This window comes from Cricetulus griseus, chromosome 2 (assembly GCF_003668045.3).
Source record: "Cricetulus griseus strain 17A/GY chromosome 2, alternate assembly CriGri-PICRH-1.0, whole genome shotgun sequence".
In the NCBI taxonomy this organism is placed as follows: domain Eukaryota; kingdom Metazoa; phylum Chordata; class Mammalia; order Rodentia; family Cricetidae; genus Cricetulus; species Cricetulus griseus.
Window position 1 is genome coordinate 380,281,445 of NC_048595.1, and position 27,631 is coordinate 380,309,075.

Sequence of the window (27,631 nt, forward strand, 5' to 3'; positions counted from 1 at the left end):
CCATGGCTGTGCTGTATGCTGGCTCTGCAAACAGGCCCTCTGGGTCACTGCCCTCTGGGTCCCCCAAGGCTGCCATGCAACACCTGAGTCTATTCAATACCAGCCTCCCTGTAAGTCACAACAATGGGTTTTTTGCCTCAGAGAAACTTACCTAGCCACATTGGACAGGTCCAGGTGCTTCTGAACCTCCAGCAGAACCTCCCGGAAGAAGCGCAAGCGCTTCTCTTCAAACTGCTGGCACTGCTCAAACACCTGCTCCATGTTCTCCATGTACTGGGGTGTGGTCTGATCAAGCTCCTTCAGGGCCTTCTCATACTTGTCCTTGGTCTGTGTTGAAATTGGCACAGGCAGAGGTTTCTTGTCCATCCCACCTCTGTTTGCCCCATGTGCCCCACTGCTGCTCAGGCCTCCCTAGATTCCAAATGTGGGAGCAGGAGTTCCCGAGCCTAGCATTCCCCAAGTGCAGTCCAGTCCCTGTACCCAGGCCACTGGAATAACTTCTCTGTCATCTCACACCAGGCATCACATCTCCTCCATCTACCCTAAGACTCAGGCATAGAAACCTCTTTCTGTACATTCTAAGGAGATTCCTCTTCTGGAAGCTTTTCCTGACCATGTTTGGGGTCCCATTACTGTTTTTGCCCCTCTCTTGGCATATGGCTCCTTGTATTTTTCTGACCTCAGAAATGTCGAGTTGGGTCCTCTATGAGGAAAGGAAAGGTCACTTAGGCAAGAACATAGTTCCACAGACGCTCTAATTACACCCCATCATCTTTAGCATGTCCTATGCTCCAACCTGGAAGCACTATGTAGGAGTCTTGGATCACAGACCCTCAGCACCGAGGGTCAGGAGCATTCAAATCTCAAAGCCTCTGGAAGCCTTTGGAGAACCACAGATGTTCCTCTCACTAAAAACCCCCTTCTTCCATCTTGATTATACTGAGGCTATGTCCTGTCCCCAGCATCAAGCAGGGGCCAAGCGAGGTCATCACTGTTCAGAAAATTCCCTAACTACAAAGACCCCACTAGCCCCTCAGAGATGCTTTGCCCCTGATGTGAATCTCTTCTCTGATGAACACTGCAGGACTCACTTCCTGACTAGTCAGAAGATGGTCTGTGAGCAGCAGCTGGTGCTAGCTTTTACTCCCTCCAGCATTCTAGGGCTACATAGATCACTCAGGCTCTGAGATCAGTGGCAGACCACACAGGGAGGGCAAGTTCCCAAAGGGAAGCCACTACAAGTGTCTGTTTCCTGGACAGACACTTCAGGTTAGACTTCATACTCTAGGTGTGCTCAGAGAAATCATCATACTGTACAGAAGCAATACTGTCTCTGTGTGTGTGTGGGTGGGGGAATAAGGTTTCTCCCCTCCTTCCTTTACACAGACAGACACACACATTGATGTGCTTTATCTTTCTTCTAAGCATCTTCCTGGACAGCAGATTCCCTGTGATCCTAACAAAGTATTCCCCAGGCCTTATGTTTCGTGAGCTCCAGTACCTATTCCATAGAGATGCAGATCCTTCACCAAAGCTCCCCCAGTTCCTGACCCCAGGTGGGCTGGGGGCTACTTGAGTACAGGCCCTTATGGAGATGGCATTTCCCTTGCTATATGTGGAGGTGACGACAGTAGTAGTGCAGAGTGCAGGCTCTGGAGTCAGAATACTTGCTCTCACATTTACAGAACAGTGCACTGTTTGTCCTCACTGACCTTGGTTCTTTATACACAGAGCAGGGACGCCACCACACAATCCAAATGGATGCCATGCCTCATATCTCAAGTCTGGCAAGGGTGTCAAGTAGGTGCCATCTGCCAGCCTCAAGTTCTGTTGTGACAACAGCCTGCTGTGACCCCCGCCATCTGCTCCTGTAGACTTAGGTAGGCTAGATCACAGTGTGTGTGTGTGGGTGGCCCATAATGTCTAGAGCAGTGGCAAATGGGAGTTGCTGTGGGATAACCCTTCTGTAAGCTATGAATATATGTTGCTCTCATTGGTTGGTAATAAACGATGCTTTGACCTATAGCGAGGCAGAATATAGCTAGGCGGGGAAGCCAAACTGAATACAGGGAGAAGGAAGGGCAGAGTAGGGAGAGACAAAAGCCAGTCAACCAAGAAACAAGATGCTAGCAGACAGGTAAAAGCCTGAACTGTAGGCCAACCACTCTGTAATTAATATTAAGCCTCTGAGTGATTATTTAGAAGCAGGTGCAGGATAGGATGAGCAGAGAAACCTCTGTTTACAGGGAGTTGAAAAGCCCAGCCCCCGGGAGCTTCTAAATTACAAGCTACCAGCTAGTATTTAATTCCTGTGACTCTGGGATCTTCCAAGTAGAAGCCCTCTCTGTACTAGTGGGATGCATCAGATCACAAAGTGGTCTGACAGTCATGTCCATGTGATCTTCTCACTGACCCAATGAGGTAGATAGCCTCACAGCAGACAAAGAAGGGCTCCCAAGGACATGGCAGTGGATATTAAGATATGTTCTCTCTTATTGGCCAAAAGCCACTGTTCTGTCACCCCCAGTTCCTGTAACCTGCTATTGGTGTGGTCAAGGGCAATTGCCTCTCTCCAATGCCTTACTTCCCTATGGGCTCCCAGACACACCCTCCCAACCTGCATCTAATCCTTGGATCTCCATCTGCAGCTTCCTTCCACATCTCTAACCCAGTCTGACCAGCCCTCCTCCATACACTTCTGCACTTCCCCGGTCTAGGTCTTCCAAGTATATCCTAAGTCCCTAGATCTGCCTGCCTATGAAGAGCCCTGGTCCTAATCCTCCAGCCCTGCTTACGTGCCTTCCTCATTTCTGCACTCTGCACAAGCTGCTCTTCCCTGCTCATCCTAGCTGTCCTCAAATATATCTCCTGGGAAGCCAAATGAACATGTTCCCCTCAGCACAAGGAACACACTCTCCTGCCTGCCTGGAACTTGGTTCTGCCCTTAGCTGAAGCAGGTGAAATGCCCTTGCTAAGGTGGGGCTCAAGTGCTTATCTGTGAGGCCCAGAGAGTGAGGATGCTAGATTGGCATTTATCTTCATCCAGTCACCTAATCAAATAGTTCTAAAAGGCTCACTGTGTGCTACACAGGTGAACAACATTCAACACAGCAAAGCAAGTGTGGGGTTTACCTTCAGGACATCCTGCTTGCATTTTTCTATCTTGTCTTGCAGTTTCTTCAGCTGTTCAGGGTTGAGCGATGGATCCGCTTTGCTGTTGGCTTCTCGAGAGATGGCCAGTTTCTCCTCTTTGCATGCTGTGTGGTGGGCTTTCTTTGCTGCTTCTACCTACAGGGAGAGTAAGTTCTGAATGCAACATGGCTGCAAGTTCAGATCTTCAAAGACTGCACAGCCTGTGGAACTGCATGCGCTGTCAGATGAGAGGGAAGAGCGGGGACATTGTCTGCGCTTTGTCACTGTAACAACTGGCTGGAACAAAAGGCCTCACTTTGTAAATATTTATCCACACATGGCTCTAGGCACTGGGGACACAGGACAGAAGAACTGACACATGACTTAATTTGTAGATTTGAATTAGGTGGCCAAATGCAGGCATAATTAAACGTTGGAGTAAATTAGAAGGGACTAAGTGTTTTGGAGGAATCAAGCAGGGGAGAGACACTAGGAACACCAGAAGTGCAGGGACAGAATTCTATAACGAACAGTATGGAAAAGCCCCTGAGATTGCTTGGAGTAAAAGGAAGAGGTGTGAATATCCAAGGAAAGTGCACAGCAGGACAGTCAACAGAAGGACATTCCAAAGTCTGGCTGGTGGAGCATGCTTTTACTCTCCAGGAGGCAGAGGCAGGTAGAGTTGAGTTCCAGGGTCAACTGCTTTGCTGTTGGCTTCTCGAGAGATGGCCAGTTTCTCCTCTTTGCATGCTGTGTGGTGGGCTTTCTTTGCTGCTTCTACCTACAGGGAACATAGTCTACATAGTGAGTCCAGGCCAACCAGTTAGACCCTGTCAAAAGTGAGACCCCAGAGAAGGGAAAACAGATGGGGGGAAGGGGTGGGAGGGGGAAGCTCGTGTGTGCTGGAGAGAGAACATTCTCAAGAGAGAACCCTCACATGAATAATAATAATAATAATAATAATAATAATAATAATAATAATAATAAAAGGCTTAAAGTGGGCAGGGCAGGAACAGGTCACAATTTTCAAGGACTTTTCTCTTGACAAAGGGTCATGATAAACACTGTCCATACTGGTCTCCAGGTTATGAGCTTGGAGCAGTGGTTCTCAACCTTCCTAATGCTGGGACCCTTTAATACAGTTCTTCATATTGTGGTGACCCCAACCATAAAATTATTTTCCCTGTTACTTCATAACTGTAACTTTGCTACTGTTATGAATCTTTTTTTGTTTGTTTGTTTGTTTGTTTTTTTGTTTTTTGTTTTTCGAGACAGGGTTTCTCTATGTAGTTTTGGAGCCTATCCTGGCACTCCCTCTGGAGACCAGGCTGGCCTCGAACTCAGAGATCTGTCTGCCTCTGCCTCCGAGTGCTGGGATTAAAGGCGTGCACCACCAATGACCGGCCTACTGTTATGAATCTTAATGTAAACATTTGTGTTTCCTGGTGGTTTTTTGAGACTGACGGTTTTATTCAACTTCTATGAAAGGGTCGTTTGACCACTCAAAGAGGCTGTGACCCCACAGGTTGAGAACTGGCTTAGATACTCCTTCCAGGTTCTAACAGCTATTTCTCTCTCTCCTCTCTGTCTCTCTCTCTCTCCCCAACCCCCCTTCTCCTGCCATTCCTCCCTCAGAGATATATGCATTTTTAAAAGTGAGTTACATATTTGAACCAAAGCCATAGATTTCATTCTAGGAGAAAGAGAAGAATGTAGTGGTCTTAGGAGAGCAAGCAAAGATGGAGGCGTGCTCTGGATGATTGTGAGGGAAGCAGCACAGCTGCTAAAAGGTAGAAGGGACAGCATTCCAGTGACATCTACCGGTGAGCCAAGGTCACACAGGACTCAGTGATTTTGACTGGCGCTGCTGAAAGAGTGGGGATCAATGTTGTGGGCCAATCTGGGAGAGAAATCCACATAAGGAAAAGGACAGTTCTGAATTAACCCTTTAAACTAATCCAAAGGTCTCCTGCACCCAACAGACAATTCTCCAGGCTGCAGAGAGAGAGAGAGATGTTACTGGACAAGAACTTGAGTTTAGAGTTCTGCCAGCAACATGAAGTTCTGGTCCTATCTGCAGTCTATGATGGGCTGGTATGGATTACATTTGAAGAAAGCACATAAAGTAGGGTCTTGGGCCCAGAGATAGTCTGTTCTCCATCAGCTTTATGCTCTCCTGTTGCTAAGGTGAGTTCCTGGAAGTGTAGGAAGGGAGCCCTGTCAGTGGAGAGGCAAAGCAGGGCCAGGGGAGGAAGAGAGGGAGGTACCTCTTTCAGCTTCTTGGCCCAGGGCTTCTGGGCCTTCCGGAAGCCATCCTCTGCTTCCTTGGTCTCCTTGAAGCCTCCCATCATCTGTTTGTGAAAGGCTTCCTTCTGCCAGTTCTTGATCTTCTCAAAGTCTTCATTCATCAGTGACGCCTTCACTTCCAGGTGCAGCTCACTCACCCTCTCTGCTTCAGACATGACAGCCATCCAGGCCTTCTCCACAGTCCCATACTGTGGTCCTGACACGGGAGGAGAAGCAAGTTAACTCAGCTTCTGCTAGCAGCAGGGTTTCCTGTCACCGCCCCGCCCCGCCCCCACAGCTGTCTGCCTGAGAACAGTCCAGCTGCAGACAACTCCTTTTCTAAAGTCTTTGAGCTCTTGTGTGTGTGCACATGCACCCGTGTTTACGTGGGTACATGTGAGTAACATATATATAATGTGAGAGCATGCACAGGTGCATACATATTTTACATGTAATTGTTTAAGTGAATGTTCATGTGATGTGTGTACACATTTTATGTGGAGGACTAGGCTCATGTTAATCTTCCTTAATCACCTCTCTTTGTTTTTTGAGATAGGGTCTCATGGAACCTGGAGTTCATGGATTCAACTAGACAGGTTGGCCAGCAATCATCCAGGTCCTCTAGTCTCTATTTCACAGAACGGGGGTTACAGGTGTGCAGTGCTGTGCTTGCTTTTTAAAAAGATATACTTTTATTTTAAACATATGTGAGTACCTACATATATGTATGTGTACTGTATGCATGCCTGGTGCTCATGAAGGCTAGGAGGGGTTATTGGCATCCCTGGAACTGGAGTTGTAGGTGTTTTGAGCTGCCACGTGGGTTCTGGTAACAAAACCAGATCCTCTGAAAGAGCACATGGTGCTCTTAACTACTAATACATCTACTGAGTCTTGCATCTGGCTTTTAGGTAAGAAGGAACTGGGAATCTGTGTGTATAGCAAGTGCTTGCCCACCTAAGCCAGCACTCCTGTTCCCTCTGAGGTCTTTGAAACAACCAGTCCTGCATTCTGTAGATCTCAATTTGCTTAAGGTGGCCAGAAAAGGGCCAACTTTCTGAAGTGAGCTGCCTACCTCACAACCAAGAACTCTCTTGCTCCCACGACAGCCCATGATTGTGAGTGGCCTCCCTCTAGATGGATCACCTTTTATTCATTCCCATGAACAGTGGGCCTAAAGGATAACAGTGTCAACTGAGACAGGACAGGGAACATTTTGTAGTCCCCAAACACCACACTGCTCTGGCATGACTCAGATCAGAGACTGCCAGTTGCTGTGAGCACTTCATGACTTGGCTGGGTTTCACCCGGTTCAATGATGTCTTGCTATTTTCTTGTCCTTTCTACCCAGACCCCTTATTCAAAGTGACAGTCCTGATCAAGAGTTTCCCTCCTGAGCCTTAGGGAATGAGAACAAAAAGGGAGTGAATTGACAGTGTCCCCACACTCTCCAGAGATTTCTGTGTAGGCCTGTGCAGTTTCTCTCTCCTCTCTTCCCTCTGGCAGCATAGACTTCCTTTCTGCTGAGGAAACAGTTCTCTATCCTACAGGCACCCTCAGGCCCTCTGCAGCTGTTATTCTTCTGTGAATGACAAGGGACGGCTGCAACAGGAGATCAGGGATCTTTGCAGCTAGCAGTTTGCTGTCTCCAAGGAAAGAGGACAGAAGTTCATGCAGACTGTTTACTGGGTGACAGGCACTGTGCTGTCCTCCCCCACAAAAAAAAAACCCACAGACCTAGGAACTGCAAAATGCATTCCTGGCCAACTTGTGAGCAATTCATCAGAAGATCCCTGGAAAGTGAGTGGTTAGTACCCATGCCCAGGGCACCTTACCCTTCTCTACAAGCTGCTTCCAGCGTCGGGCCCACTCAGTGAGCTGCTGTGCATATGCCTTCTCAATGCGTGCTCGCTCATGCAAACAGTTCATGAGGTCACCACACAGGCGGTGGCCATCATCGATCCGCTTCACAGTCCGTTTGTAGTTTCCAACCTGTGAGACAGAGCTTAGGGTTAGGGTAAGGCACATATTCGCTAGACCCTCCAGAATGGTTAGCTTATCTGTTGCTGCTATATAAGCCAGTAGGAGCCCCTCATGTCACCCTAAGGGTCATCCCAACTCTGCAGTGATGGCTACCCCATGTTGCCAGACAAGCACCCCCTCTCCCAGTTTATTACCAACAGGAATAAATAAATCATCAAACGAGCTTCTGAGTATGTAACTCCCGGTCAGGTCCTATGGCAAAAAACAACTGGTAGGTCAGGGAAGGAGGAAGATGAGCAAGGTGCAGGGCTGAGGGAGGCTGGCAGGTCTTCAGGCAGATGGAGGAGCAGGTAACATGTAACTAAATGCTCACATGTTGAATTACTCACTTCCCAATGACAGTAGTATATATTTTTTTCCACCTACTGAGTACCTACTATGCGCCAGGCACCTTGACAGGTGTTTCACACATTGCCTAATCCCTAAGTGGCAGCAACTGTCCCCTACTTCACAGATGAGGAAACTGAGGCTTCGAGTAGCTGAGAGCTGGCTAAGACTGCAGTCATACTGGCTGGGCTGAAGCTCAAGGCAGTTTTCAAAAATACTTTTAGGATAGACTGCAGGACAAAGCTCAGATTCTAATCTTCTTTGTCAAGGGCAAGTTTTGGCTACACCTTTTCACACACAGAGAGAGAAAACAGACTATTTAAATTAGAACTAGCTATGAAAATATTTTCGCCCTCTGTGTGTGTAGTATATGCACACACATGCACTTGTAGGTGGAGGCCAGAAGTCAATGTCAATAATGTTATTTTATTTTTTTGAGACAAGGTTTTGATGAACTTGGTGTTCATTCATGGATCTGGCTATATTAGCTGGCTACTAAACCCAGAGATCCTCCTATCTCCACCTCCCAGCACAGAGTTCCAGGCATGTGCCATCACACTCAGCTTCTGTAGATAGAGATGCTGCAGAACTGAACTTAGGTCACCATGCTTGCCCCACCTGTACTTTACCAACTCAGCTACCTCCTCGACCTGTTCCATCCTTCAAGCTATGGCCTTGAAAGGGAACCAGTGCTAACGAGAGGGTCCATGGAGAACAGCACAGAAAAAGGATCAAGTATGTTCTCATTTGTTTCTTACCAATGTCTTCAAAACTCTTAACTACTCTCTTAGGTTTTCTAGCAGTCTCTATCCACTGACTCTACAGTACAATGCTCAGCCAGAAAGCCTCTGAGCAAGGCTCAGGCCTACACTACACAACGGGCAGCCCTCTCAGCAGTACTGTGGTACTCCCACAGTCTCTCTTCTCCAGTGCTTAGAGGAGGAAGAGTGCTGGAGATGACCTGCAAGAGGGAGAAAGACAACACCTTGCAAAAGGACAAGCATGCAGGTACTGCATGCAGATGCCAGAGGAGTGAGGGATGGTGGCTACAATACCCAGAGGGAAAGGCTGTCCCTAGTGCTAGAGCTCTTGACAGTCTGAGGTAATGACCTCCTCCTGGCAGTACCCAGAATCCTGCTGACAGTCAAGACTCCTGAAGTCAGAGGCCCAGCATGACTATGGCCACTTACTAAAGGGTGGGACTCTTGAACTCACTGTTAATTATATCTCCTGCACAGAGGCCCTGCAGCCCAGGCAAAGCCTGTCTTGTCTCCTCAGCAAGGCCGGAAGTTCAGCAGCTCACTGATATATACATGGCTGAACCTGAGCTGTCACTTAAAAACCCAGCTTTTCTCTTTCCTTACTACAAAAAGGAAAACAAAAACAGTCTCCACAACCCACCCTGCAACACTGACACACACTTGCTCCTCTTTGTGAGGAGCACAAATGGGGCTTTGTGGTCACTCAGAAATAGGAGGAGGAGGAAGAAGAAGAAATAACAACAACAACAACAAAGCCCAACTCAGCACCACTGGGCTGGTGGCAAGAGGAACAGAGAGTCAACCTGATTGATCCTCATGGAACCACCACACACAGAGACAGTTTCATCTGTCACAGCAGTGCTTACTGGAGATGACCATCCAGATGCGTATTTTAGTATCTGGAAACCTGCTCATCTCTTCAATATTCAAGGCCCAGAAGAAAGGATTTCAGGAAGGGAAAGAACATCTGCTAATGAGCCACAAACTGCATAGGCCGATGGCACACAGCAGTTGTGACCACAATCAAACAAGAACTCCTGCCACCTGAAGGGCAGCCTCCCAGCTCCGCAGGCAGACATGTCAGGACAGGTGGCCACCTAGCCAGACATAGAGCAAAGGGAAGGAGACAACATGTAACATGTTCTACCTCAGGTAAATTACCCAAAATGTAGCCAAAGACTCTGGGAGAACCTGTGACCCTAGTGTGACTAGAACCAGGCAAAACTACTGTCAAGCTCATGTTCACACCTGAGTTTCCTTGATCCTGAGGTTCTGAGGAAATTCCTACCCTGCCCTCCTAGGAAGGTCTTCAGTGTCACAAGGAACCCAAACAGACAACACTTCCTAAGACCTCAGAGGTTCAGCTGTCATGAGGCTGACCCATCGACCCCTAAATGAGAGGAGAGAAAGCTCTCTTGCAGGCAGTGTTCCTGGATGCATGTCCCAGACTACCCTGTTCTCTTCTGGCTTGGCAATGGCCACCCTTGTCTCTTCCACAGCCAAGCTCACTTCCTGGGTAGATACAGGCAACAAAAAAGCTTCACAATGCACAAAGCACCTACAGCCTACAACATGTAGACTAGTATCTGTCCATTCTGCTTTCTCTAGGCCATCCACATACAAGGCTTTCAATGAAAACCACAGAGCAACTAGAAGAGCATGTAGGCCAGTACACCTTTGCAAGTTAAGGTAGCACTCTTTAAGCAGCATTTCACAGCTTAAAGCTACATGAATGCACACCCTCTTCCCACAAAAACTAAAGATTTCTGTTCATAACAGCTATTCTGAACAACTGCAGACTATAAACACTATCTCCTAACTGTTAATGTCCAAAATCAAGAGGAGGTGCTGGAGAGATCGCTCAGCTGTCAAGAGCTATTTCCAGAAGATCAAGTTCAATTCCCAGCACCCATATCAGGTGGCTCACAGTTGACTACCTCCAGTTCCAGGGGATTCCCTCTGACTTCTGTGGTGACACATGCACTCAAGTATGCATACCTATCTACCTATCTACCCCCCCCCCACACACACACACAGAGAGAGAGAGAGAGAGAGAGAGAGAGAGAGAGAGAGAGAGAGAGAGAGACTCAAAAATCTGCAAGGGAGAATCTTTCACTAAGTCCTAAACATCATGATGAAAAAGACAAGGCTGCTTGCTGCAAGTACTCAGGGAGCTCTTTACACCCAGAGACTAGCAAACCCCAGAGAGATAGAAACCTCAAGTACAGGGTAGGGTAGGGCAAAGGCTCTTACTGGGTGAACTAGTAGAAAACAGACTTCTGCCAACAACCAGGAGGTACCAGTATGCCTGTAACTTTGATCCACCCAACAATTTGGTTTTGGGCTCATACCATCACATTCCAGGCAAGTAGGAGAATATTCCTTGGGGATGACATGACAAGATGTATGGCACAGAAATGAGCTTGGAGGTAGTAGGTCAGGGTAGACTCACCAAAAACTAGAAACTGTTTATATGAATCACAAATGCTTGTACACAAAGCAGGGATAAAAAGTTTCAGAAACTGGAAGGGGGGAGGCAAACAGGCATGAAAGGGAAGTAGAGAGGTGCAGAGCAGGACCTGCACTGCCCAGCCCATAGTACCTTGCCTGAGAAATGGTTCAGCCAGTCTTCCCCATGGGTGCATCCCTGGTGAGACCACCTGTGGGCACTTGCATCACCTGAACCCCTCGGCTGCAGGAACTGATTCTTCCAATCTGGCTCCATACAAATGTTCCAGCTGGGGATCACAAGTGCCCTTGAAAACATAGTGCCCATGGCCACAGTTTCACTAAGTAACCTCAGGCACACTGGTCTTGGCCCTTAGCTGGACTAGACTCTCTTAGCAACAAGTGTCACACCTTGCCATTGTGTGTTACATCACAATGTTTGTGTTTTGCCAGGCAGGGAGTGACAGTCCCACTGTGATAACCTATCCCATGCACGCTCAGGATTGAAGAGGTATAGTCACCCATGATCATTCAGATAGAAAGAGAGGCCCACATACCATGCTCCCTTGGATCAATCAGAATGGTAAAGAGTTGCAGAGCAGGACCAGGCCCCAGTGGCACTTCACCCCAGGAACCCCAAACTTAGATGCTACTAAGACAACTTGCCCAGGGTAACCTTGATTTTACCCTTGTAATGAAGGCTCAAGAACCACAACTGCCCCCTCTCATCTCTGGAAGAGTAAAGTACCTGTGCCAAGCTGCTCAGCAGAAGGCTGGCAATGTCCCTCTAGGCAAGTCCATGCTCTGAAATTCAAATGTCTAACCCAACACTGATAAAGGATGCTTAGAAGCTGCTGCCTTCTCTGCTGGGTTGGAAAACACAAGAAACATCAGGCTTTCGGAGGATGATGCTTAATTACAACTCAGTAGGTAGCCACAAGATGGACTAAAAGGCTTTCTGACTTTGTGTTCAAGCCCTAGGCTCTCTTCCTTCTACCTTATCTCACAAGGGCAGCAGCACAGATCTGGCTCTGCCCCAAACATGTGATGTGGCCAGGCCTCTTCTCTGTATTTCTGGCCCTTGAGCTGGAAGGGAGCTGAGAACAGAGCACGTATGTGTCAAGTGTCCTAGAAGCTCACACTGCAGGTTGGGCTCCCTCACTGCCAGTGCTATTCTCTTAAGTTGCATGGCAGGACCTAAGTTGTTGTTGTTCTTTTTTTTTTTTTAAAGATTTATTTATCATGTACGCAGTGCGTGCTGGAAGAGAGCACCAGATCACATTACAGATGGTTGTGAGCCACCATGTGGTTGATGGGAATTGAACTCAGAACCTCTGGAAGAGCAGTCAGTGCTCTTAACCCCTGAGCCATCTCTCCAGCCCAGGACCTAAGTTCTTTTCTGGCTATTTCTTTGTCTTGTCCACACAGGGTAGGAGTGAGAAGCAGCTTAGGTGACCTCCAGAGGTCCTTCATAGTTCTGGAATCGTGAAATGAGCAGAGTCTGCCACTGCCACTAGCCAGCAAACTCCAAACAGCCAGTCAGGCATTCCGAATTCTCAGCTTCTGGTGTTCTGGCAACTCCCTCTTGCCATCCACAAATATTTAATAGACATCTGCTGTGTGCCAAGTACTATGTGAGGCACACAGTGGCATCATAGCGAACAGACCATCACTATATTAGCCTGATAGGAATTATGGCCAGATGAATACCATAGTTCTGGAAAGGAATATTTCCAAGGAGTCAGAGCTGGCCTAGAGACATGTGAGGTAAGAGCGAAGGGCCTCAGACTTCAGGAAAGCTTGGGACAGGAGGACAGCACGAGCTATGTACGGTACCACTCCTCTGACATCTATCCTGCAGTTCAAGCCACCCTTGTTTGGACATCTGCTACACACCAAAACACAGTGTCATTACTCTCTATTCTCCATGCCTCTAGACCAGGCACTCCATAATGACTTCTCAGAGCCCAAATCTGGCTGGTAGCTAGATCTGGATTCTTTTTCCACATGGAGAGGGAGAGGTCTGAAAAGCTGCTAGGATACTTCCCATCATGGATATTGAAGCAGTTTGGAGTCCTTCATTCACAAAGTCCCTCAACCCAGGGAAGTTATAAGAGCCCTTCAACAGCCCCAAAAAATCATGTTGGCAGATGGCAACACCAACAACTGCTGTGATGAACACCATGACCAAAACTTTAAGTTCCATATAACAGTTCATCATCAAAAGCAATGAGGAAAGGAACTCAAGTAGGGTAGGAACACAGAGGCAGGAGCTGATGCAGAGGCCATGGATGGTGCTGCTTACTGGGTTGCAACATGACTTGCTCAGCCTGTTTTCTTATACAACTCAGGATCACAGGCCCAGGGATGGCACTACTCACCATGGGTTGGTCTCCCCATGAAACACTAAGAAAATGCCATCATTACTGGGGCAGCCTCTGACAAGACAGCAATGCCTATGGGTTGGTAAAGGGTGGGGAGATAAACTAATGGTTACTCAAATTACTTCATAATTCAGTGTTCAGACTTCTGGGGTATGGTGTGCCATGCTTCTTATTTAGAAACACAGTATACGAAGTAGGCTAGTCGCCAGGTCACACCTGCATTTTCTCCTACAGTTCCTTCTTTATTATTTTGCTTTTCTAAGCCCAGATGAGCTGATCAATGAGTGGAATATTATAATTAAAGGGAAAATAACAAAGGTGAATAGATTATAACCATTATAAAAGCAAAGAGGGAAGCTGGGCATTGGTGGTGCACGCCTTTAATCCCAGCACTCCGGAGGCAGAGACAGAGACAGACGGATCTATGTTAGTTTGAGGCCAGCTTGGTCTCCAGAGCGAGTGCCAGGATAGGCTCCAAAGCTACACAGAGAAACCCTGTCTCAAAAAACAAAAAAACTAAACAAAACAAGACAAAAAAAGAAAAAGAAAAAAAAAAAAAAGAGGGTGGGGTGGGAATGGTGCCATTCCAAATATCAGAATTTTCTCTTATAGGACCCATATCAGGAAATAGGTTGAAGCCATTGGCAAACAGCTTCTGGTCAAGGTCCTCTGACCTCCACCCCTGGTAACAAGGGTGGGCTAGGTACCAATGCCTAACATTTTTCAGTGCTGGCACTATTTAGAGTCAGTACAATAAGTAAACACATGAGCAGGGTAGGTGTTTGCCTCTATCTCTTACAGCTGCCCAATTTTATCTGCTTCATTGCTGGTCTCAGCTGTCCAGGTCTGGGGAGACAGCCTGGGATCCAGATGGGCTGAAGTCCATTTTCTGGAAAAATACACAGGAAACCTCTCCCAGTGGTTAAGTAATGGGGCTGGTGATTGGCATTTACCCGTTACTACATCTTTCCAGGGCACCAGAGGTAACCTTGTAGGTCCTAACAAAGGTGCTCAATGTTTATGAGCTGCAGTATTTCCCTTGTCATCTATTTTCAAAAAATTTAAAGTAAATAATGCCATATTAATAAGATGTTGAGGGTGAGCCTTACTCAGACTCACATGCACTACCCCCCCCCCCATCTATCAATTTGTTCTTGGAGTTGTTTGTGTGCTCTCTCCACTAGTTTGACCTTGGGGATTATAAGGAATCCCAGTACCATGTTGAATTTTCCATTGGGGACAAAATTGTTTAAAGGCAGGGGAAAGATAAGCAGGAGCAGGGCCATTGTCTGTTCCTATAATACAGGACACCCCTGCTATCACAAAACACTTTACTGAGTAATGACATGATAGGCCTTCACCCTGACATTGTTGTGGCCATAAGAAAGTGAGAATAAATGTCTACCATGACATGAACATATTTATGCCTACCAATTGAAGTAATATGCATGACATCCACTTGCCATAATGCCAGTGATTTTAATCCCCAGGGACTGACCCTTGTTGGCTGCAAAGGACCTAAAGGGAGAAACAGGCACAGACATTACATCCTCAATCTGTTTTGTTTGATGATGAGTTAAAGTGGAAAAAGGGCGCTTAATTACCATGCAGACTGATGAAAGTGATTGTGCATAGTCCTGCCAGAGGGAGACCACAATGCCTCATCAACAAGAGCATTTCCTTTATTGTCTCCAAAGGAATTATGGGGTCTGATATGATAAAAAGATAGGATGGAGTTGCTGTTGTAACACAGCTTGCAAAGTCATGGGAAGACACAATTTTAGTCTTTACAAAAGCAGCAGGTAATCTGGGAACAAGCTGAGCACAGTAAGTACTATCAGTATACAGGTTAATAGGCCGAGAATTGGCTTTTATAGCTACGCAAACAATTTTAAACTCTGGAGAAGCTCTCCCTGGAATGACCTTCCAAATTTTAAACTCTTGGGTATTGGTATTCAATGTTACACAAGCCATTTCTCCATGGGAACTGGGTATCAGTGAATATGTTATCTGCTCCAGGTACAGAGTTTGAACAGGAGAAAAGTTCTTAACAGTGTTTGGTCTTAAAACTTGTATGGGCTTCCATGGAGGATAACGATTATTCGGCCTTTCCAGTAACCAGAAATATTTTGAAACAAAGAATGATTACTATAAATTAACAGCTTTTAAGTCATGTAATAATCTCCATTTTCCCTTGGCTTTTTTTTTTTTAATGACAAAAATAGGAGAGTTCCAGGGACCAAGGCTTGGTTCAGTATGTTCCAGGTGTTTCTGTTCTACTATTTCCTGAGCATGCTGCAGTTTCTCTTAGAGGCCATTGTTCCACCCAAACAGGTTCATCTGTTTTCTGTTGAATTTTTATGAGACTGGGAGTGAAACAACAGCCCCTAGTTAAGATTTCAATGTTGCAGCAAGAGCCTCTGCAAAGATATTGGCATTTATGTGTCTGAGTCCCTATTTCTTGAAATGCCAGGATCCAGTCATCTGGAGGGGAATTCTTTATCAGTCTAGTTCTCTGTGGCTCTGCTGTGGCCCATCATAAGCAAGTTCACACACAGTATGCCAACCACCTCAGCATGCTGCACTTCCCATTCCATAAACTTTGTACTTGAACCAGAAATTTAGTAAAAGGCCCAGTAGGCACTTGTCTTAAATCTCTGAAATTTGCCCTTAAATCTCTGAAGAGGGTACAGCCTTCCAAGCTCTTAAGGTGAACAGAAGAATTTAGCCAAAATACTGAGGAGGTCCAAGAGCCTGCTCAGCAGCTGATAAGAATGCTCCTTCCAGCTGGAATATCTCCACACTTGATGCTACACCTGAGCTTCGATTTCTCATAGCCTGAAGTTCACATCCATCATAATAATGTAACCCCACCCCCCCAAAAATTCTGAGGGCTCATATATGCTCAGGCCAGCTGTTTATAATCCTCTGGCATGCTTAAATTTATTCTTATGGATTCTAATAATTGCATTACATATAGAGACCAACATCCATCATCTTGATAAGCAGGCTGCAACTGCTGGATGGTTTAAGGTCATGTGAATACCATGTTAAAGGTCTCCATGGGGTAGGATTTACATTCACTGGAAAAGCAGAGACTCTGGGTTGCTTACTGGCCAGCAATCATCATGACTAGCACAAAGCTGTGAAAAAGGCGCCAAGTGTGGTGGCAGCTGAGAGTTTTCACATTCTAAGCTACAATGTTCAAGCAATGCAGTCAAGGAAGGACATAAATATAGAGCCGAGAGGCCTTCTTGCCAGAAGTGTCCTCTTTTGTGACACAGTAGAATTTCTATCAACATCATCTTAATTTCCTACCCATTCTTTTTCTTTTTCACTGTCCTTATCTCAATCTGATACTAGAAAAGCCACAATAATAGAAAGATTCAGAACGTCCAGTCCTAACTTTCTTTCTCTGTGAATTATTCAAAGCTCTCTGCAACAGTTCTAGATCCAAGCATCCCTCTATAGAAAACCAAGGATTTGCTTGACATGATGGCACACACCTTTAATCCCAGAACAGAGTTCAAGGCCAGCCAGGGCTACACAGAGAAACCCTGTCTTGAAACCACCCCTATCCCAAAACAAACAAAAACAAAAACCAAGGATTTATCTGTAGGAACTCAGACCAAAACTTAATTCCTTTCTCTTTGAGCAGGCACTTCACCATCTATGTTTGAATCACTCTTTGACCAGACAGCAAATTACCTATTCTGTGCCCTGACAAGATAGCAACGACAATGCATTGGTAAAAAGTACAGAGATAAAATGCTCCAGAGATGGTTTTGGGGAACTATATTGTTTTATTGCATGTGAGCAACCACTTATAGTGGAAGCCTATACACTGATTGGTTGGCACATTACCTCAGATGGGTCAGTGAGAGCTCATACCACCAGGGTCCCTATGTGGAAGAAACGCAAAAAGGAGAGTGGAGAGTGCAGACTAATATGTAGACTACCCACTACTCGGCTACTTCAGAATTCAGTGTTCTAACATCTGGGGCATGGTGTGCCATGCTTCTTATTTAGAAATGCAAGTGTGCCCAGAAGGCTGGCCTCCAGGTCATGCCTGCATTCTCATACAAGAAAATGCCTTACAGTATGTCTGCCTACAGCCCTATCTTACAAAGGCATTCTCTTAATTAAGGTTCTCTTCTCTCAGATGACTTTAGTATGCGTCATGTTTATGTAGAACTAGCCAGCACATCCATAAAGGGGAGCAAGCCACTCCTTAGCCTCCATACTACTAGAAGAGAAGTGAAGGCACAAGCCAGTAAGAGGGCTCCGCTGATCCCTTGCTGCAGCCTACAAAAGCTTTAGTGATATCCAGGGCCTGGGGATTTTACCCCAAACCCACAGTATCTCAGTAAAGCTTGGAGGATTGCAAGACAGTCTTTTCCTAAGACCACACAGACTGCAGCATCACTCCCTTTGTTGTCATAGATGCAACACTGTATATACACCTACGGGGGCCTCCATATCTCAGCATCTTCTGCAACCCATCACACCCCTATTCTGACCCTTGCAACAGGGATAGTCCTCTGGGTCTTATGTTCCTATCATCTTCTATTGATCTTTGGGTTTTAAACTCTGTGGCACCTGTGCTTAAAGAAACCAAAATATTAGGAGGTATCTCTAGAAAACTTTCATGACTATGTCTTGCTTTTCAGGGGCCAATTAGTGCTCTGTCATCCTCATTTCTATGGATTCTGCTGCTTTCACCCTCAACTTTCTTGTAATTTCCACCTTGGAGCAGAGAACCTAGGGGCACCTTGGTAGGATGTTTCCCTGAACCACTGGCCTGCATCACATCCACTGGGATCCCCACCTGAACGGGATGATGCTCCTTGCCTGCAGAACACAAGGGAGTCCAAGGGTGAGGCTTATGCCTGAGACTGCCGGTGCCTCTATTGCTTTACCAACAGGCAGCCTCTGTCCCAGCATGACAAAGCCTAGGACCTCACTCCAGATCCAGGTGTTTGGTAACAGACCCACACTGACTGCTGCCATCCTGTTTCTGGAATTGGTCTTCAGAGGAAAGGGAATAAAATGGGGTTCACTACTCAGCAAAGGAAAGAGTCCACTGTCCAATAAAGAGAAGGAAATGGGGTTCACTATTCCATAAAGGAAAACAACAGGGTTCATTGCCTAGCAAAGGGAAGGAAATGGGGTTCACTGCCCAGTAAAGGCACCCTTGCTCTGATTTCTTAAAAGTACACATACCAGAGAACAACTGGTATTATCAACTGAATTATGATATGGTATGATAACTGAATTATCAATCTTGAATGTTCAAACTGACAAACTTAAAAAAGGATAAAGTGGAACCCCCGTCTCTCTGTTGATGAATCCTAAATCCAAAAGCAGAACACATGAAATTATAGGAAGATTGTGTTCAAACAAGCCTATTTTTTTATATTTATTATTTTAGTGGGGGAGGTGTGTGTGTGTGTGTGTGTGTGTGTGTGTGTGTGTGTGTGTGCGTGCGCGTGCGCGTGTGTGTGTGTGCCACTGCCCCCAAGGCTCCTCCTTGAACTCCAGGCTTTCACATAGAGGTGTGAGCCCTTGTTCATCCTTCAGCAGACACACTAGAAAATGGCAAGAATGAGCCACAGCTGCTGCCATGAGCTGCTAAAGACCAGCAGCTCTTAGGAGAAACCCATAAATTCTCCAGTTTAAGAGGGACAGACAGCCTCTGAGTTCTGTGACACCTGGGATTCAAGACAAGAGCCATGTGGAAATGGGTCAGCCTGTCATAAAAAGCCAAGTGCTCTGGAAGGAAATCAACAGACTGAAAAGCAGTGTTAGGGTTGGGATAGTCGTCCTTTTAGGGACTCATACTCCCAGTCCCTTTACCCCAACTCTAGTGTTACTCTGGCCCTGGCCCCTCATATCCAAGCCTGCTTTACAGTTCTCACTGCCTGTCCTCTCAGGCTGTTTCTGGCCACCCAGCTTCCTTCCTTCTCTGCCAGCTCAAACCAACATTTGTCCTTAAAGTCCCATGGAGCCAGGATGCTCTGAAGAGTCAATACCAAATACCACTCAAATTCTGCTATTTCACATGGAAAAGTGTGCCTCCACAGCTTAATCAAGGGACTGAGATCCAAAGACAAAACAAAAGGAGGATGAACTTCTTGACAAGCAACTGAGGAATGGCCCTCCCATCCCCCACAAAAGTGGCAGTCTGGCATTCAGAACCATGTCTAGACAGTGAAGAGACCTGTCAGCAACAAGATGGAGCCTACTTCCCCATCTGTGTGTGTGCAATGCTCATGTGTGCAGCTGAGGACCAGAAAATGCAGAGACACTATGGCTCAGGAGGCCCTGGCCCTACCAACTCCTGAAGAGCCCGATGACCCTAGGGCTCCAGGTATCGTAGGCACACCAGACAGCACCAACAGTGAGGAAGCACCCAGCACTGGTAAACCATCATAATCAGAGAAACGCTATCACTGACTGGGCATTATGATCTGTGGCCAGTGAGTGTGCACAGTATACATAAAAGTCCTGGTCCTGGACCAAAAAAGAGGTGGCACCAAGTCAAAACACTACTTAGATAGCACTCTGCAGTCTTCTTGACTGGGGAGGTCAACAGGATTGGAAGTAGCTGCGGTTGCCCTATCCTACCATATCTACTAAGCATGTGGAAATAGCCCGTGGTCTAAAAGCCAGCATCAGCTGGAATAGCCCGTGGTCTAAAAGCCAGAATCAGCTTGCTGAAAACAGCCAGTTCTCAGCTACCAGATGCAGGTTCCTTGAGAGGATGTGCCAGGCTCTGCAAAATGATAGCTCCTGGAAGACCCTCAGTCATTTATATCTGACCACCTGCTGCCATCAGGCCCTCAACTACAAAGTCCCTCCATGCACCATGCCCAGTGCTAGATGCTGGCAACACAAGCCAAGCAGGGTCACTCCGACTCCGCTAAGCTACAGAACAGGCACCAACAGGTGTGACAGGGGTGCTGAGAGCTGGCACAAGAGCACTGCCATCACTGATGTGGGCCCAACAGCACTGTAATAAGAAATATCCTTGTCATCTTCATGTCTCATTTGTCTCTGTTTCTTCACAGGAAAGCAGCAAGACCTTAGAGTATGGAGGAACAAGGCTCTTTGGGACAGAGTTCCAAGAGGCCACAAGCAGGGCAGGGGCACAGGCCCTGTATCCTGGTACTCACATCCCCTCCCTGCCATGTTCTACTCTGAAACCTGGCAGTTCTAACCCATTTGGAGCTTGTTTTTTCTACCCATTCAATCTTGTAAGCAAAGTTCACACCAGGGAGGCAGCTATGAAGACTGAAAGCAAGGCTCAGACCGTCACTTGTGATTTCTGTTCTGTAGGAGTCTAGCATGGCTGCAGAAAAGCAAAGAGATCTTAACAGTTTCTGTGAATATGCCTGGATGGGCTGTAAGAGTGAATGCAACCTGGCACAGGACACACAGAGGCACAGACAACACAGCTTTGTGAGTGTTTTTGTTACACTGGGGGTGGGGGGGTGGGCATAGCTTCTCTGGGGTTCAGCAAGAGGGGCCTGCCTGCCCACACACCTGTGTCCACAGGGGCAGAGGGCAAGTGCCAGCTCAGCCTTGTTCTAGGTGATATCTACAGCCACAGCTCTAAGGTGGCTTTCCCTAGTTTTGCTCCAACCTTTCCAATATACCCTGCTGTTGAGCAGCTGATAATATGTCTGTCCCTGTGACCCTTGCTGCCTTAAATGTTTCTAGGGCAGCAGTGCCTCTTGCCATACAGATTTCAGTTCCAGCCTCCATCCTCATAAGACAGTTGTGGCTGGTCAGTCTGGGAAGAACATGCCTGCTCTCTTTCATTTCCACTCACTCTGCACCTGTAGAAGCAACCCCTTAAGTTCCCAGACTTGTTCTCTATACGCCCTGCCATATCCTCATAGTATCTCATACACAGTATCTGCTAGTAATACATGTTCCGTTCTATTTTGTTCTGAGGCAAGGATCTTGATGAGTTGTCCAGCCTGGTCTCCCACTCCTGGGCCGAAGCAATTCTCTGGCCTCAGCCTCCCCAGTGCTAGGGACTCTGAGCATATAAACACTGCATCTAGCTAAGTAAGTACTTTTAACAGAATAAAAGTCAATCACAGTCCTCTCACTTGGAACACAGGAAAGAAAACTGCTAGTGAAGTTTGAGCCCTCTGCTATCTTTTAAAATCAGGGCACTAGTGATCACTTGTTTCCATTAGCCTGTACCAGCAGATGACAGTTTTCAGACATGTTAGCCCCAGCAAACACCAAGACTGCACACTAACCTTTTCCTCCCCTGGAGCCTCCTATCAGGAAGGCACCCACACAGAGCTGAAGACTACATTCCATCTCATCTGGCAACCTCTCTTGGGGGCCAGTATTAGTCCCCTTTTATTCCGAGGCTCAGGTAAACTGGGCAACTTGCCCAAGGTCACATAGCTAGTGACAGCACAGCTGGGATCAGAGCTGACACCCAGTCCTTCTCACCCTGTCCATGCAGCCCAGAATGAAAAGAAAGTTCCAAGGGGTTTCATATGGGGGAAAATATGGTCAAGACTTTACTTTCTTGGCTGGAATGGTAACTCAGTGATAGGACCCCTGCCTAGCATACAGACTTCCATCCCTGGTGCCACTACCAACAACAAAAAGAAAACAGTTGGCTTTTCTTTAACTAGTAGAGAAGAAAAATAAGCAGGTTAGGAGAGAATAACTTCTAAAAATAAAACCACACAAGATAATTTCATCAGGAAGGGAGTTCCCAGGACACAGGCTGGCAGGCAGATGCTCTACCAAGATCCCTGCCCTTTGTGGAACCCTCTGGCCACTTGCCTGCAGTATGTAAAATAATGTCGTATCATGGCATAAAAGCTACCTGTGAGACTGAGCCTTATCACTACTGTGTGTTGTTGCTAGATATCCAAGAACATTGGAAGGAAAATCATCAAGACCTTTCACAAACACACCTCAGATTGTGAGGGATCAGACTTTTCAGGCAAGTAAGTGCCCACCTCCATTGAGGGCTGGAGCATTCCCATAGTCCCTAAAAAACATCATCCTATCTCTGCCACCACCCATTTGATGGCAAGTACTCAGCTGATTTTGAGTTACATTGATCTCCTCCTGACTCTACCAAAACCACAATGGTACACTGGATGTCAACTACCTGGGATCTGCATTCATCAAAAGAGGAGGCATTACCTCCCAGAAGCTGTCACTGGACACTTCCACTCCCACAGAATCATCATAGGTGACAGACATTTCTGCAGAGGATGAGGGGATGGCAGCAGACACTCAGGTTCAGGGATCCACTTCAGATGCTCAAAACCTGCAGACAGACCTATGAAAGAAAAACAACATAGATGGTTGTAGTTTTCCCATCCCAGGACAAAAAGCAAGGCATCTCTATTGAATGCATGGCACAAACCTCAGCATTTTGGTCTCTCCTACCCTGCCATAGGCTTCTCTTCCCTGCCCCACCTCTTCCCTTCCTCAGTTCACTGAGACTGAGATTCGAAAGTACATCCCAGAGATGACTCGGGAGCTCAGCTGACTCCAGTGTCACCAGTGACACCACAGAAGCTCTTCTGAGAGCTAGCCAGCCTTAGTCAAATAAAGATGAGGATACTTTATTCACACTGCATTAAGTTACTTGGTTGTCAACTTGACTACATCTGGAATCAACTAAAATTCAAGGGAGTGGGTGCACCTAGGAGGAATTTTTTTCTTAGTTAAATGGTTGAAGTAGGAAGACCTACTTATCTAGGCCACATCTTTGGCTATATAAAGGACATGGAGAAAGGAAGCTTTCTCTCTTTGCCTGCTTGCCATTGCTCTCACTGGCAAGTCCATTCCTTCACTGGCATCAGAGCCTACTTCTTTGGGATTCCAGTGTATACTAAGGATCAGCTGAGGCACCCAGCCTTATGGACCAAACAACTATTGGATTCTTGGACTTTCCTTCAGGAAATACTATTGTTGACCAGCTAGCTGGACCAGAGCCTGTAAGCCACCCTAATAAACTCTATAAGCACTGCTCCTCTAGAGAATCCTGACTAATACAGATAGCAAGGACAAATAAGAGTTATTTGGCACACACCTGATAAACCAAACCTGTCAGCCCAGCAAGTTCCCCAAAGACAATGAGAGCAACACTGTTTTGTTACTGTTGCTTTTTGTTGTTGGTTATTACTTCAGGGACAAGCATTTTCTCTGAGGCTGTCAGCTTCACTTACTCAGGGAGGGAAAGAGTGGCACCTGCTGTCAGAGAGTTTCATATGCTCCTCATGTGTGCACTTAGTTCAGTCCTGACTAATAACTATGAGGCAGCAGTCATCACATGCCTCATAAGAGCAGGGAAATGGGCACAGAAAGGGCAAGGAGTTTGTCTAGATCAGGAACATAGAACATCCTGGATAATACTAACTGCAGGGTGCTGTGACCTCAGGAGCTAGCTGAAATCCTATCCTTGGAGACAGCTGTGGGTCTCAGCCCTTCTGGTGGACCACATAGAGCGATGTACAACTAAGGACACCTAGAGCTGCAGAGAAATGGCTCTAAGGTAAAAGGAGAGGGCACATGACATAACCATACTCAAAGAGAAAATGGCCGCCAGCATAAAACTCTGGCTCTCTCTTCTAGTATGGACCCTAATATAAAAACCTTCCTTCCTGGGTGAGAACCAGCTACCAACAAGGACAGGTAGGTTGCATCCAAAAATGAGCCACACTCAACCCCATAGATAGTCAAAGACCATCCAGGAAGAAACTAAAAGAGCTGCCTGATGATGTCACATAGGTGTTCAGTCACTAAGTAATGGTTAAATTATGCTCCCAAAGAAGTTCTTTTTCTGGAAGCTGCCATATTTGTGGCAAGCCTGCTTTAGACAGATCTGAGTCTTTTGTTCTACCTGGAAGTACATGGTAAGAACATGAAACTGCCATGTTCTACACATCTCTTACACACTACCAGCGGGTAGTCTATGCTGAGCTTTAGGCAAGTTTCTTGCTCATCAAAAACCCCTACACACATATGCTACTATTGTCACTTTACAGGCAGACAACTGAATATCCAGGATTCAAACCACTGGTCCAACACCTGTTGTGGTTGGATATAGTGTAGTGTCCACCAAAGGCTCTTGCTCAAAGGAACTACTCCACTGGTGTTCTGTTACGATAAATCTTTCCACCAAAAGCTGCCTGAGCCCCACCGCCACGTGTGAGCTTTACGCCAGCAGCCTGCCCGAATGAATACACAGAAACTTGTATTAGGTTCAATGCTGCTTGGCCAATGACAAGGATTCTCATCTGTTAGCTCAGTCTTAACTATCATAAACCTATATATTTTATAAGACTTATCTTATCGGACGCCTTATTGTCATCCCTCCTTGTCGGTGGATCACATTCCAATCACTGACATAACTCTGATGACAAAGGATTAATACTTCCCCCTCCCCCCACCTCCCCCCGACTGTTTTGCTGTGTGAGATCGAGAACATAAATAACGGCATCACTGGGAAGAAGGTCACTAGGAACATGCCCTGGCCCTTGCTCTCTCTGCTTCTCAGACGCTATGGATATGAGCAGTTTTGCTTCACCACATCCTTCTGCTGTGATGCTCTGCCTCACCACAGGACCAGAAACAACAGAGCCACAGTCATGAATGGAAACCATGAGCCAAAACAAACATTTACTCTCATTACATTGTTTTCTCAGATATCTGTCACAATAGCAGAAGCGAGCAGGGGGAGAAAACAAAAATGGAAAAAAAAAAAAAAAAGACAAAAAACCCTAACACAGTCCAGCATCTGGCAAAAGTTCACTTCCCAATGTCTTGTCTGTTGTATCTCTACCCATCCTGCTCAGACTCAGCTTGCTGCAGGCCTGGGAGGCCACTCCTTCAGAAACAGGCTGAGGATTCCCTACTGACAGCATGCTCCCTCCCTCTCATGATTCACAGCCCTCCTCTGTGAGGCAGGATGGAACAGACCACCTCCTGAGGCATTAAGAGGCTCAGGTAGCCTGTAAAGTATGGTTGAATGGTAGAGCGAGGTCCTAGGTGTTAACAGTAAAGAACTCTGGAAAAGCACAAAATGACAAGCAAGCCATCACTGTTCTTCCTGAAGATGGGCTGAGTCTGGCACATGGTTTGTGGAGTTCACACTGCCTGGCACTCAGAAACTGACTGATGACTTCTTCCTAAAGAAACTGAGTTCTAATGCTTGAGCAGAATGTTCAGAGAGTTCTGAGAACTCCTCAGTGCTGCTGGTGAGGGGGTTACTCTAGTAATTCAATGTTAAAGATGAAAACACAAGGCTCTCCATCACATCAGCCAGGAGGACAAAGACACACACTCTACATTAAGAGTCTCAATACAAATTAGGCAGGTGAGTGAGTGAGGACTCCCAGCTAAGGGCTCCTCTCCTCTGGACCTCTCTTAGAAGGATGCAGAGCTTCTGCAGCCACTCAGTGAGCTGCCCACCATGGGTAAAGCAATGGGCAGTGCCTCAGTCTAGCTCTTCCCAAAGGCCTTAGCATCCCAGTTAATTAAGGAACAATTAACACAGGCTTCTCTGCCCCCTCAAAGAAGATACTTTTCTTTCTACTGTGACATGATACCAGACAAAACTAGCTTGAGGTGGGAAGGATTTATCTGGGCCCACGGTTTGATGATATAATCCATCATGGTAAGGAAGACACCCCAGGGTGAGTTAACTGGTTACACTACATTCACAGCCAGAAAGCAGAGAGCAACAAATTGATGGAGCTCAGCTAATATTCTCCTCTTTATTCAGTCTAGGACGCCCACCCAGTGGATAGTGCTGTCCACATGTAAGGTGGACCTTCTCTTCTCACTAAACCTGGGTACACCCTTACAGACACACCTAGATTTATGTCTCCTAAGTAATTCTAAATCCAGTCAAGTTGACATTGACGATGCAACAAACATGCAACCTGAGAGCAAGAAAATCCTAATAATAAAAGCCAGGCTGGTGGCCAATGTGTGTAACCCCAGCACTTGGGAAGCTGAGGCAATAGGACTGCTGGGTTCAAGGCAGCCTGGGCTGTAGAACATGTTTCAGGCCGTCTGAGCCACAATGTGAGACCCTGTCCAAAGCCAGCAAGCACACAGTGAGTCCTCCAAAGACCTTTACTAGACAATCCTATTTTAAGAGGCACTCCTTAGAAATCCAGGACTAAGGATGGGGTAAGAATGTCTAGGTCCCTGCTTCCTTTGACTTCTGCTGCTGCACAAGGTCAATACTTGTCCCAGAGCCAGTTTTCTGCCTGTGTGCAGAGGCTTAGAGGTTAACAGAGTATGTCACAGTTGCCCTTGGCCCCAGTGGAAGCTGGCACAACCTCCTTCTACCATTTCTGGCCTGTTAACAAGTACCAGGTAAACAAAGGATGTATTACGTAAGACCTCTGGCTTCTCTTTAATCCCTAGTTCACTCTAAAAGGAAAACCAAGAGGTCATTTTTGAGGCCTATAGGCTATTGTAGAAGGTAAGACCATCCAAGTACTGTGCTTGTCTGTCTCCCCTGAAAGAAGAGCAGGAAGCCCTCCTCTTTGATCCTTGCTGAACATTAACCATGGAGGGAAGCAGAAGTGCCCACATGGGTCAGGCATTGGTGGCGCACACCTTTCATCACAGCACTTGGGAGGCAGAGCCAGGTGGATCTCTGTGAGTTCGAGACCCAGCCTGGTCTACAAAAGCTAGTTCCAGGACAGGCTCCAAAACCACAGAGAAACCCTGTCTCGAAAAAACCAAAACAAACAAACAAACAAACAAAAAACCAAAAACAACAGCAAAGAAACAAAACAAACAAAACAAAACAAAACAAACCTCAAGCACCTATGTGTTTGTCCTTAGCTCTGCAATGTCCAAACCTCCAAGGAGAGAAGTTACCATCGTTCCCAAAGCCTGTTTCAGCTACAAATTTATTCTACAGATGAGTTCAGCCAGCACAGACAGCCAAGAGCAGGTGTTCACTGTGGGAATGCTGTAGCAGCAGAAAACAAAACTGAAAAATGAAAGCCCATCAAATGCTGATACCACAGCTGGGAGAAGTGACACAGGCCTGCAATTCCAGCACCAGGGAGGCTAAGGAAGTAGGACTGACAAGGCCAGCTTTCCTGACCAGCAAGTTCCTATCTGAAAAGAAAAGACAAGAGATTTAAAAGAAGAGAAAATATACTTGAAGCACAGGACACCGGGCAGCCAGCACAAGGGCTGAGCAGAGACGGGAACACAGGCGACTCT

The 27,631-nt window shown here is 46.6% G+C and overlaps 1 protein-coding gene across 6 annotated transcripts in view; it reads right to left on the minus strand.

Annotated features, from left to right (window-relative positions):
• Pacsin2 (protein kinase C and casein kinase substrate in neurons 2) overlaps window positions 1–27,631 on the minus strand; it is a 94,875-nt gene that overhangs the window by 10,042 nt on the left and 57,202 nt on the right. For 5 of the 6 annotated variants that reach the window (XM_027396120.2, XM_027396118.2, XM_027396114.2 and 2 more), the window contains 5 exons: window positions 22,571–22,709; window positions 7,254–7,410; window positions 5,400–5,635; window positions 3,133–3,288; window positions 152–327 (listed from right to left, as the gene is read on the minus strand). In XM_027396120.2, coding sequence (XP_027251921.1) covers window positions 152–327; window positions 3,133–3,288; window positions 5,400–5,635; window positions 7,254–7,410; window positions 22,571–22,630 — 785 coding nt within the window. In that variant the 5' untranslated portion in view covers window positions 22,631–22,709. The remainder of the gene's footprint in view (window positions 1–151; window positions 328–3,132; window positions 3,289–5,399; window positions 5,636–7,253; window positions 7,411–22,570; window positions 22,710–27,631) is intronic. The other variant, XM_027396119.2, reaches the window with a different exon arrangement.